We start from the raw sequence: 12,824 nt of genomic DNA on the forward strand, positions 1-12,824 counted from the left end.
CAGTGCAGCGGGAGCCCCCCGGGCAGGTGTAGCCCTGCAGCCGCCACCCTTCCCCGCGTCGGGGGGCACCGGGCCGGGGGGAACCCTCCTCCCCCCCCACCCCGGGGACGTGGTCGGGGCGGAGGGGGGGAGGCCGTGCGGGGGCCGTCCGGCGGAGCGGGGCGGCCGCGAACTCGTCGTGCGCCGGCTGCGCAGCGCCGGCCCCTTCCCCTCTCCGTGGGAAGTGATGGTTGAGTCCGGCGGCGGCGGCTTCTCGTGTGGCTGGCAGCCGCTCCGCTGCGCTGCCTGCGCTGCTCTCGCCGCGATCCCTCCCTCCCTCTCCCCTCCTCCTCCTTCTCCTCCTCCTCCTCCTCTTCCTCGCACTCCCCGCATCCCTCTCCTGCCGCCGCCGCCGCTGCCCGGCTCTCCCCGCCGGCGGCCGTGGATGCCGCGCTGCCCGCGGCGCCGGGCGTGCCTCCCCTCCCTCCCCTCCCCTGGGCGGGCGGCGGGCCGGCGGCGCCGGGGCTCCGCGGGCGCTGAGCGGCGCAGCCCCGCCGCGGCGCGGGACTGATGCTATGAGCAGAGCGGAGCCAGCCGCCCGCCCAGTCCTGCAGGAGGCGTCGGGCGCTGCGCGGCGCTCGGGACCCGGACCGCTCCTCTCCGCCTCTCCTCGCCCCGTGGTGGTTATTTGGCGCTGTCCTTAGCCCCGCTGCCGCTCGGAGGACACGGTCGCAGCCGAGAAGAGCCGCCGGGGGTTTTGTGTGAGTGTGTGTGTGTGTGGAATAACTGCAGACATGACTGCGTGGAGGAAATTCAAGTCTCTGCTGGTTTTCTGCGCGGGGCTCCTCACTGCAGCTCAGGGTAAGATTTGGGTTTCTTGCACTGGATTCGTGTAGGCTGTGGTTATGGCACTGATTTCCCCCCCTCAGCTAAGCCGCTACCGCTCCCTCGTTTCGTTTCTCCGCCGGGAAACGGCAGCCTCCCCGAGCCGGGTCTCCCTTCTCCCTGACTCCCACCTCCCGCCGGGTCCGCCGGTGTTCCCCGAGGGCTGGTTTCCCGGCCGGCCACTTCACCCGGGAAAAAGCAGCCCCCAGGAGTTGGGCAGCAGCCGCTGCGGCGCTGGGAGAGGAGCCGTGCGCATCCAGCCGCCTGGGCAGCGCCGGAGTTTGGGAACACTTCGCTCTCCGCGCACGCACGAACGGCACTCGCTGCCCGTGCGAGGGACAGTCCCCGGGCTGGCAAGTTTGGCTCTCCCCTCCTCCCGCCTCCCCGGCTTTTGCCGTACTCAGGGGGGAGCGCGGAGTGGGTGGCCGCGGAGAGCCGCCCCCGCCTGCCTTCAGCCGGCTCCGCTCCCCGCAAGTTACGCGGAGGCGGGGATGCGGGGCCGGAGTCCCCCTCCGCCAGCTGCCTGCCCGTGCCGGCGGGAAGAGGGCTCCTCTGCTTGGCGTGCGGTGGGGAGCGTCTTCCACCCCCGTCTGAGTTTCTCCTTAAAATCAATGGGGGGAGGGAGGAGAAACGAGGGGGGTGACGGTGGAGAATTGGGTTACACAACTTCAGTGCTGGCCTCAGCCCCATCACTTGCCTCATCGCTGGAGACAACAGCTTCCCCATTATTCACTTCGCCTCTCATTATCCCTGCGCTTTTTCATGCTGGGAGAGAGAGATGCGAGCGTGTGTGCGTGTGTGTGTGTGAGAAAGAGAGAGGGAGGCTGCTCGCAGCTGAGCACCTGTCCCCGTTACAGCCTCTGCCTTCTCCCACCTCGCTCCCGGCTGTTTCTGCCTGCCTCCGGGAGGACGGTTCCCCTTGCGGTCTGTGCCGGCTGAGGCTCCCTTAACCCTTCCAAGGCGCTTTACCTCGTTCCCACCATTTTATTTTTCTCGTTGCTTTTTTCGGTGCGGGGGTGGCTGGAGCGGGGGGGGGATGGAGCCGACCGTGGCCGGGGCTGGCGGGCGAGGCTGGAGCCTTCCCCGTCCTGCAGGTGCCCACGGCCGGGCTCCCTCGCTCGCCCGGGCGACACTGCAGGGTGCCCTGCCCTCCGGCAGCCTCCGGCCGTGATCCGCAGGGAGAAGCGGTGGAAGGCCAACCCGATCTACCGGCAGCCGGGCGGCAGCTTTGCCCGGTCCGGAGGAGCGGCTGCAGCTCGGCTCCAGCCCGGTGGCACCGCTCCTCTGCCCGGATCTTGCCGCTGCCTCGGTTCACCGGGCAGCGCCGCCCGGCTGCTCCCGGTCGCTCTGTCTCCGTGGGAAAGGGGTCGCGGGGCGGGGGGCGGTGAGAGGGAGCCCGGGTTTCCTGGGCTGTGAAACGGGCGGCTCCCGGAGACGGAGCTGCGCTCGGCGGCACACACAGCCGGGGGGGGCGGGCGGGGGCTGCTTGGCGTGGCCGCCCTGCCCAAACTTCCAGCATCCCCCCCCCAACACACACACACACCCCCCCACCCCGCCCCGCATCACCGCCCTCCGGTGCCGCGGTCCCCCCCACCCGCGGGGGGGCTTGGCAGCCGCCCCCAGCCCTCACAGATGCCGGGAGCGCCGGCGCTGCCCCGGGCAGGGGGAGCCCCGGGCCGGGCGGCGGAGCTGAGCCCCGGCGCCCCGGGACGAGCCGCAGCCGCGGCCGGGCGCGGGCCGACACCCGCGACTCATTTGTTAAATACACTGTAGCTGGTTCTGTCGTTTGACATTTAAGTGTTTTCTTTTCATGGCTGACAGCACATATGAAAAGCTGGAGGCTGGATCATGGTTATTCAGCGGAGATCCGACGTGTTTTGCTTACATACAAAGGCTTTGCCAGGAACATTTGGGCACTGCCTCTGATGCTGCTCTGCAGAATGCAATTATACCTCGCTTAATGTGGAGCAGCAACACACCTACTTAAAGGCTACAAACTGACTTAATATTGAAGTCAAACAACAGGTAGAAGGGGAACCAGCGGGGACATTTGACATAATTCTTTCCCATTTACCCTCCCAGGCAATCGAGCACAGGTATCTATATTTAGTCAAATGTAATCCTGAGGCTAAAATTACGTTTATAGTTTAGAGAGCGAAAGAACTCCTTCCTTAGTAACATGAAGAGCCTAGGCTTTCAGGAGAGCGTACAATTTTGATGAATAAATCCCCAGAACTCTTTGTTTTACCAATACCTTAGTAGTCGAATCATTTGGTAGTCACTGTAACAGGAATTCACCCCGGTTTTGGTTGGTTTGGGGGTTTTATAAGGAAAAAAAAAAAAAGTGCTGAATTTCTGGAGGCATTGCCACAGGCGTTCTGTTATCTTTTAGTAGAATGAGAGGTGGGCTGCTTTCCACATTGCTCCTTGTTATGAAATGAAATGCAAACCCTTTCTTGCTGTGCCATTTTCTGTAACTTTTTAAAGGGGCAATAAAGGGCGAAAATGAACATGCATCATCGTTCATTGTGATAGACTTGAGGTGCAGTTTTATGAATTTCTTTGGACTCGTTTTGCCTGACTGATGCATCTTAGTATTTTGGAAAACATTTGGGGGATTCTTCCCTGTCCATTATGCTTTAACCATCAAGGGAAATTAGTATGGAGTCATTTAAAGGAACCACTTTCCCAGAAACTACCCTATCATAGCAATTACGCTTCAACAAGACAGGCAGCACAGTGTTTGGCTCTGCATGTTAAGATGGGCTTGTTTATAGAGCCATTCGCTAATTCTGGTAGGTTATACCCTAGCAAAAGCAAACATAAAAAACTGTTGATTTGCCTGAAACGCAAAACACGTCAGTATCATTTCTGTAAAAATTCATACTGCTAGGGAACAAATGGTAGATTTAGACTGAATTCGGGCTAAAATTCAAGATTAAAAATTAAAATATCTTTTTGCTGTGACCCGAGGTCTGTGGACAAGCTATTTTCAATGTAGAAATACATATTGCTTAATACTTAAAATTGTCTCAGCACATGTTTTCAGGATCATTTCCTGGACTTGTTCAGATAACCAACGACAACACTTTCATCACCACCTAATTGCCTCAAACAAAACGTGCATAAGCAGGCTTATGCACAGAGGTATCATTCAGATTAATGGAAATAACAACGGGAAAACATTTCTGTTCTTAAATTGAATCCAAACAGTGAAAGGACTCACACATCTACAGCTTAGGATTTTGTTTTTAAAAAAAAAAGAAAGAAAAAGAAATAAACCCCAAAACATTTTATGTACCCTCTGCTTGCTGCTATCACTTTGTCAAAATGATTGCTATGACTACATCACACAAAGTTACCACGATGTTTAAGGCCTACTCCTGTTGGACTGAGAGTGTTTGTCTCTTTTAAAGTCATGTATTTTCTCTCTCCAAAGCAGTGTTTCTAAAACTGTGAAGCTGGTCTCTCTAGAGAGGCTCCATTCTCTTCCAGAGAAGACTAAAGCAATTCTAGGGAAAATGAGCTGAAAAAAAGGATTTTTTAAAAGAACAGCAGAGCTAGGTGTTGAATACCCAGCTGCAAAACCAAGTATTTGATGGATGCATTCCCCATCCCCCAGCTCAGTGACGAACTGGCCATAGAAAGACAGAAAAGAGAATAGTCATTACATTAAAATAATATTTTAATGTAAAAACGCATTTACTTTTTGGTAAAATCTGTATCTTTCCCAAATTGCCATCAAGATGTGTATATAATGTCCTCAGCTCTTGTCTGCGAATAGGAAATATGGTCAATTTGAATATAATGTAGTGGAGAGCATATCAGTTCAACAAAGACTCCCCAGACACTCATTTTGGACCTTTGAATGCATAGATGACATTTGAAATCCCGCCAGTACAAGGTTATCAGTTTCTGTGTTGTGTGTGGAACAGGATGCTGGTGTGAGGAACTGGAGATGGTGTATGAGCGCATCAGGGCGTGAGCACACATGAACTTCAGGATGTATTGAAATCTGTGAGGGTGCTTCAGCACTGTCTGTGATCTGTATAGATAGGAACCACGATGAAGATTTTTTTACCTTTATTTTCTGACTGTCACTCCCATGTCCCTTTATACAGACACGTATGATTTTGGTCAGGCATGGTGGTTTTTCTTTGGGGGGGGTGTGCAGTTGTCTTTTTTTTCCCTGCAGACAGCTTTTTCTACACAAATATGGAATCTAGCTCTTTATCTTATTATTACTCATTATGTGGTGTTCTTACATATGCATTGATATATGCAAGTTTTTAGAAGTCATCTATGGAACTTTGGCCTCAATACTGTTTACATTCATGAAAACTTTGGCCCTACCAAATTGGGAACACTCTGAAACTGTAAATATTTTTAACAGAAACCAATGCATTCAAGATTTACCATACTCTCTAAGAAGGCTGAAAAACCCTAGGGACCACCGATTTCAAGACGCGTCATCTGTACACTGCCACATTGAACTTTCCTCGGAGAAGTAACTGCTTAGTAGTGTGACTGTATAAAACCTCCAGTGAATTTAAAGATAAGATGTAATTTCATTTTCCTCAAATCTGTATTGAACTGTCATGTCTCTTTGACCGTGATGACGTTATTCTGCTAGTAAACAGCCTTAAGTGTAAGGACAGATATTGCAGTGTGGTGCCGGGCTGCCTGTAACCAGCAGAGGGATGCAGTGTGGGAAGGGGAATTGCTGGTTTAACTATGCAATCCATCGAAGCAGTAGCGTAAGTATGAGGCATGATCTCTAATAAACCTCAAGCATGCGACTGGGTTTAAATCAGGGTCACCGAATAAGAATCGGGCCTCTAGTTCTCCATATGGCTGCAAAATTAGCCAGATTAGACTGAGCTAAATTGGATATTCTTCCAATTTCTGCAGTGAACAAAGAATGAGAATCATATGGAAATTCTCCTAATGTGTATGAATCACTTTCTTTTACGTAGATATTTTACTTTTCTACGTCAGTTGCAATTTCCTTTAAACCATTTTTATCAACCAGTAACTTTTGAAATGGGAAAAATGCCATTAATGCCTGAGGAAAGCCACGAGATCTTACTTTGTCCTCACACATCTTTGTTCTGGCTAGATGAAAGACTTCACTATATGACATTTCTATTGCATTTAAGAAGATCTACACTGTATTTGTTATAAGCATGTCTCAACGGAATAACTGCTTAAACAAATTACTTGGATTATTGCTAATGTTACATTGACACACAAAGGAAACAATTATCAGTTGCCTGCATTTAGTAATTGAACGGTAAATGGAGGCAAGTATGCACTGAAAACTGTTACAAGAGTAATACTGCATCTTATTGCCAATAACAAGTCTTACTTGCTTAGAGATGATCACTTTTTCTGCATTTCTTACTCATTAAAAAAAAAAAAAAGAAAGAAAATGACAGCGTTTTACCTGGAGGGCACATTCAGTTAAAAGGGCAGAGCAAGATTTAATCACTCTTATATTGCTGATGATTAACCAGAATTCCTCTTGATTAATCAGATTATCATCAATGATTTGCTTTTAGCAAAAGATAAGCAAAAAAATAAAATCACAGTTTCTTGCAATTATAGTAATTTCCAGTATAAAAATTAATCACAGTTTGTTACAGCTTTATAAATATTAAATTATGCATGTTAACAATACATTCGTGCATATTCTGAAATAGTGATTCCACCTCTTTCAACTTCATTTTTTGACTCATCACTTTCAAGTAAAAGGTAACTTGGACAGTTGTGAGGGCCCTGTTCTGCTGCAGTGGAGACTGAAATTTCTATTTCTTTCAGCAGTAGCTGGATTGGTCAATTTTGAAAAGATTGCTAGTCTGAATAAGGCAGACGCGGTAGGTGCTGCAGCTGAATAGTGGAGCCAGACTCTGTTTAACCTGAGTTCTCGTGGCTGAGAACTTCTGACAATGTTTACATCCATGTATGACTGAAAAAAGGGAAAACTGGATGAATCTGAGCAATCAGCCTTGATAATATTAAAATGATTTATATATTTACGGAAGCAATTTGGCTTTAAACGGTATCTGTGGTATCTCCAAGCATGGTTTTACCTGACTTCTACCTTTCCCTTTTTTTTCTCTGCTTTTTCCTTAAAGAAATTATGAAGGACAATATACAGAGAAACCTAGTATTATTTTAGTCTTTGGATGTTTTATGTCTCTCTTACAGTATCCCATGGATACTGAAGTACAGAATCATGTTCTGCATTCATGTCTCCGTTGTACAGTGGTTTTCCAAAAGAAACGTTTGCAGCACTGCAGCTGATACAGAGCTGAATAAATAGCAATGAATAAAACTTTGTGTGCAGGGTTTGTTTTGCAAACTTGCATAAAATACGGTCAGCATTTTAAAATTACATTTTGCAGTACTTGCTTCACACCTTATTCTCAATTTCAAGGCAATGACTTTGTCCTATTTCTTGTCTGAAAGTTTTCCTTGTCTTTTTTATTAGACAGCCATTTCTAAACCTATATCGGAGGTGATTGTTTTTACTGAAATGTTTTTACAATTGCATTGTTTGCAGCAAACCCTGGACATTTGTCAGAGAGCAAATCTGGGGCTAGGGATGTATCTTTTCCTCATCCTATGATTCGCAGATCAAATATAGCCATGATAGAATACTTCATAAATCATTGTTTACTTCCTTTGATCTCTATTACTGGCCATATTGTGTTCATGTACAAAACCCAAGAGAAAATAAATATTCAAACTTATATTTTGCTTAAGCTGGTGCTGAAACACCAGTGACGTAGAGTACACTGGGAACAAAAGTGCAGCCGGCCTTGCGCTGCATTTGAAGCTCAGGTTCAAGGGTGGGCTTGAATGCACTGGGGAGCATAACCAGGATATTTTCTTTTTGAAATAATGGCCCAGCTGTAGCTTGGATTTAAAACATCTTCACTGGGCTTGCCATGCCTGCTGCTGAAACGGAAGGAGGAGCTTGGCTCACTTTGCCTACTATATCCAGAATCCAGGAATGAGAGCTTAGGCTTGGCTTTGGGCATCGTGCTTGAGCTAGAACTTAGAATCATAGAATCATAGAATTGTTGAGGTTGGAAGGGACCTTTAAGATCATTGAGTCCAACCTTTAGCCTACCCTGACAAGAGCCACTTCTAAACCATGTCCCTCAGTGCCCCATCTACCCTTTTTTTAAACACCTCCAGAGATGGTGAATCCACCACCTCCCTGGGCAGCCTATTCCAATGTTTAATAACCCTTTCAGTGAAAAAATGTCTCCTAATATCTAATCTAAACCTCCCCTGATGTAACTTGAACCCGTTTCCCCTCGTCCTATCACTTGTCACCAGGGAGAAGAGGTCAGCCCCCATCTCTCTACAACCAGGGTTTAGTCTGAGCTCCTGGTGCACGTAACACGGATTCAGCTGAAGCTTGGGACCCACGTCTGACTGCCGGTGTGCAACACAGCTGGAAGTGCAAGGAACAGGGAAGTGATTTTGTCAGGAAGCAGCTGCTGATGTTGGGAAGCAAGCTGCTATATAGCCCGGGAATACACGTGAGGTCGTGGAACCTGCCTTGCCCTGAACCTTAGAAAAAGAGCACAGGTGGCTGTGTCGATAAGAAAAAAGGAAAAAAAGAGCAACGCTTCTCGCACACCACTGAAGTTTTTGAAAAGGCCATTTTGATAAAATGAAATAAAAAAAAAAAAAGCAAAGTGATTTAACTTATTTTTAGACTAATTTTACATGCTTCTGGTTGTGAAACAAATGGTCATGACAAATCACACTGTTCTCACTAATGTCTGTGGGATATCAATGCAGAATATGACTCCTTCCAAGTGACTAAGTACACTATTTTAGCTTTGCCCCAGCAGCCAGATTCTCTATTGGTATCCTGCTGATGTTTCTTATAATACATAGATTGAGTCATACCAGGCATTTTTTGGGGGGAAAAAGCTGTTTTATAATTCACTTTTAGAACCTCGGTACAATCAAGCAAATGGTAATACCACAATCTGTGACCCTCTGCATTTGTAGGCATCTCTCTTGAGAAATTAAATTAATTTTTTCTTCATCTTAGCACATAAATCTCCCCAGCGCCCATTTTGGCCCATTGTTTGCAGTGTCTCTAACACTGAAGAATGCAGTGTTAATAGAAGTCAACAATGGCACCAGTAGTAGCATTTTGATCATGAGCTGTACTTCGCCATGTCTATCTTGCTGTCCTGTGAAACCTAGGAGGTTTTATCATGGTATTTAATTAACATACATGCAAATGCTGAAATTTTCCTAGGTACATAATGTGGTTATCTTGAAACAAATCTGCCAGTTTGTAGAGAGAAAGTGTTCTGCTATGCAGAACTAGGTATGTTGGACATAGACTCTAACCTACAGCTGAACAGTTTGGGTTGCTGTGTGTCAGATTCTGACCCATTAGGACCTGATCCAAAGGCTGGGGAACTCACAGGAGAAAAAATATAAATCCCATTAACCTCAATGGACTTTGAATGTGGCCTTTATTATAGCCACATACCACACAGAGAACTTGCATTAAAACAAGCATGCTGGAACAAATCTAATTCTAATAAAGAAAATTCCAATGCGTAGTTAATATTAATATTAATATGAAATGTTATGCAAACAATCAGCAAAATGCCGTTTACATTAAAGATACACGATGCCTCAAATTTTTTGACCTATCTGAAGCGTACCTCACTCTACTGACTTTTACTAGTTATATAATGTATTTGGTTCTGAGGAGAGATTAACCTTTAATTGCCTTCTTTAGCAACACTTAGTAAACAGACTGATAGCGTGGAGATGATCTATGCAAAGAGCAAAGGAGGATTTCTTCAACTCATGTTGCCATGACAATTGAGATTTTTCCTGTCAACTCTTGAGAAGCTCCAAAGTCATTTCTTTAAAGCAATGAATCAGGGAATATTTTGGAAATTGAAGTTGCTCTCTTTGAATTTAGGATCATTTAACACAGTGAGTGGGCTGACCCAAAAGATTTTAAAATCTACAAGCAAGAGCTATTGCAAAAAATATAACATAATGAAACACTCTTCATGGACCTCTGTTGATTTACACCAGCAGAGAAGCTGACTTCAGGTGCATTATCGAGTGATTTAGATTTTGTTTATTAGCTATATGATAATAATAAATAGTCATAAACCCAATAATGGATAATGAAGAGTGGAGAGGCCAGCTTATAGTTGTCATTTTGATCTTCATGACAATATTTTATCTTGCAGCTATTTTGAGGAAATTAGATTACAGAAGGATTATAGAACAAAGAAGGACTAATCATTTTATTTTTGTAATTGTAAAATCAGTTCAATGAATGAGGAATAAAATCAAAAGGCTGTTGTCCACATATTTAAGTTACTATCCAAGATACTTCCCATATACAATGCTATTACTAACCAAACTGAACTTCCCTCTTTTGATTTGTTTTAAATGAAATGGATTGTTTTGAAAATACATAAAACTAATCCAAACTACTTTAATTTAATTCTTAAGAAATAAATTGCTGTCTTAAAGAGCTATTTCTTAGGTGGCTGTTAGCAGTGAAGGAAGAACAGTAAAAGAAAAGAAGATAACATGAAGTGCTGTTTCTGCTGGGAAAATAAGTTTCTCTGTATAGAAAACAAGAAAAGTAGTTCAGTAATAGTTTTCTTTTTAAAATGTTCCTGGCAGATGATGGCTACTGAGTTGCTGTAGTTTGTTTACCACTTTGCAATGGATTTGAGATGAGTCATATCACATTAGAAGGAAAATTGAGAAGTTGTTTTGTCAAAGTGAATTCAGTTTTCCTTTTTTTCATATATACTCAAATTATTAGTTCTCTTTAAACAGAGATGCCTAATTGATTTTTTTTTTAGTGTTGTTTCTTGCTGTGTCCATAAATCCAAGTTTCTGTTGCTAGAAATGGTAAGTCCAGATCTCTAATTTCTGTATACTGGATAAGGTGACTGAACCGGAGTCTGCTTTCAGTTAGCTTTCTGCATCTTCTTTAAAGTACTAGCCGTTTTATTCTCAAGCTAATTGGGACCACAATAATTTCAACTTCTACAAGCACAGTTGATTTTTGCAAGCCTTTCTATCCCCTTCTCTTCAGAGTGGGAGTTGACAGAGTAAGGACTCTAAGATGGTCCTCAAGATTTTATGTTGTAGAGAAATCTTTATTTCTGTCTTACCTTACTGACTTTATAAGTCCACTTTACTGGGTAATGCACCTCTGTGTATCTACAAACAGTGTTAAGGTAAAGTGGTACTTAGTTACATGAATATTTGATAAAGAAACAGATTTGTGGATGGAATACACTTATGATACATCGGGTCATACGCATTCAACATGAAAAACTACCTTATTTTTCCATAATATCTGGTGGAAGAGGACATCCATTTATTGAATAAAAGAACATGTACATACTGAACAATAAAAGCATCTGTCTGAGGTCATTTTACCTGCAAAACAAGTTTTAGTGTCAAGTTCAAGGATGCTGGGGAGGCAACAGAAGGTACTGCTTACTGTCAAGAGCCTAGATTTGTATTTTTACTTTCTTTTCAGGAGTGCCAAATATTTGCAGTTCCTACTGCTGTAAGAGAAAAGTGCAGATCTCAGCACTTTTGAGTATCAAGGAATTTGTACTGTACTTACTTTTACACTTGAGAATCATCATAATCTGAATGTAATATAGTGCTGTAAAGAGAATGGATAGACAGCAATATACAGCATTTACTACTGTTATCTCCTAGGTAATATCTGAATTAAGCAAAGTTTCCAAATCTAGAATTTTTGTGTTACTTTTTTAGGAAGGAGAGATTCCCCAAGGGAAGTTGTGGTTTGTTTTTCTTTAAAACTGTTGTACTTAAGTTATTCTGCGTATTAAAAAAAACACTGGATCTGATGTACCCTGGAACAAAATGTTTGTGATTGCAAAGCAAACATTAAAAGCAGCAGCAAATCAGAATTTGGAGTGAAGCCAACTCATAGACTACTGGCTCTATTGGATAATGGAGGCTGTTGTCCTGGCCCAGAATTAAAAACAATCAGTTCCACCTCCACTTTATTTCCTCTGTGAGTATTCATCATTTTTACATTTATCCCACATTGATGGTGACTAATTGCAGTTCCTTGGGGCTCCATTTTTCTTTCCAAGAAATAGGCTGTTTGTAAGGGGTGAGGCAGGCTCTAGTGGAAAAATGTTATCTACCCAGTTTTACCACTGTAAGATAAACACCAAGCTTCTTTTGGCATTACTGTGCATTGCTCTGCAGACCATATTTGCAGGATGGATAGATTTCTGCATATGTTTTGAATGTGCTTTGTCACATCGCACTGGTACTTTCAGGCACAGTTTTGTAAAGAGAAGCGTTTTGTGCAACTGTCTCAACAGTAGTTTGCCTCTCAGATCTACTCAGTCATGCCACTGTTGTCTAGGTAGTATTCCAAAAGAGCGATGTGCATGAGGATCAGGTCCCCTGGGGGAAAAAAATCAATTAAAAAAAAAGAAACTACTCTTTGACACTAGAAAGATAATATACTGCCCACTGTGAAAAAATAATGTGGTGACAGAGACTGTCAGGTGAGGGACGGGCATTCAGCACAGAGCACAGCATAGGCAGCCGGTGGAAATCATTCTCATATTTCATTGATGCACTCTCCTATAGTACAACTAAGGAAGATAAGCTATGTCAAAAAAGAAGTTACATATGAAAAGCATGACAGCATGTAATGGGGCTTTCAGTCAGGACTATTTTATTTTTTGAAAGCAATCCTTACTCTCATCATTTGCCTTCGTCCATTCAATTATTTTCTAGAGTATTTTGTCTATTATTGTATTTATTCTTCAAGTGGAAGTTTGTTAGGCCGTGACATGCATATAGTGTGATTTATTAATTTTCTTTATGGTAAATCCTAGAGTATAGGGACTCATCAAACAAAAGATTAT

The 12,824-nt window shown here is 44.4% G+C and overlaps 1 protein-coding gene across 1 annotated transcript in view; it reads left to right on the top strand.

The window, feature by feature from the left end:
• Positions 1-344: 344 nt before the first annotated feature.
• The window catches only part of CSMD1 (CUB and Sushi multiple domains 1), a 1,197,588-nt gene continuing 1,185,108 nt past the window's right edge, over positions 345-12,824 (top strand). The window contains exon 1 of the mRNA XM_074581652.1: positions 345-840. Within this exon, the coding sequence (XP_074437753.1) occupies positions 774-840 (67 nt within the window). The 5' untranslated portion in view covers positions 345-773. The remainder of the gene's footprint in view (positions 841-12,824) is intronic.

The sequence above is a fragment of the Larus michahellis genome, chromosome 3 (genome assembly GCF_964199755.1).
Source record: "Larus michahellis chromosome 3, bLarMic1.1, whole genome shotgun sequence".
Classification (NCBI taxonomy): domain Eukaryota; kingdom Metazoa; phylum Chordata; class Aves; order Charadriiformes; family Laridae; genus Larus; species Larus michahellis.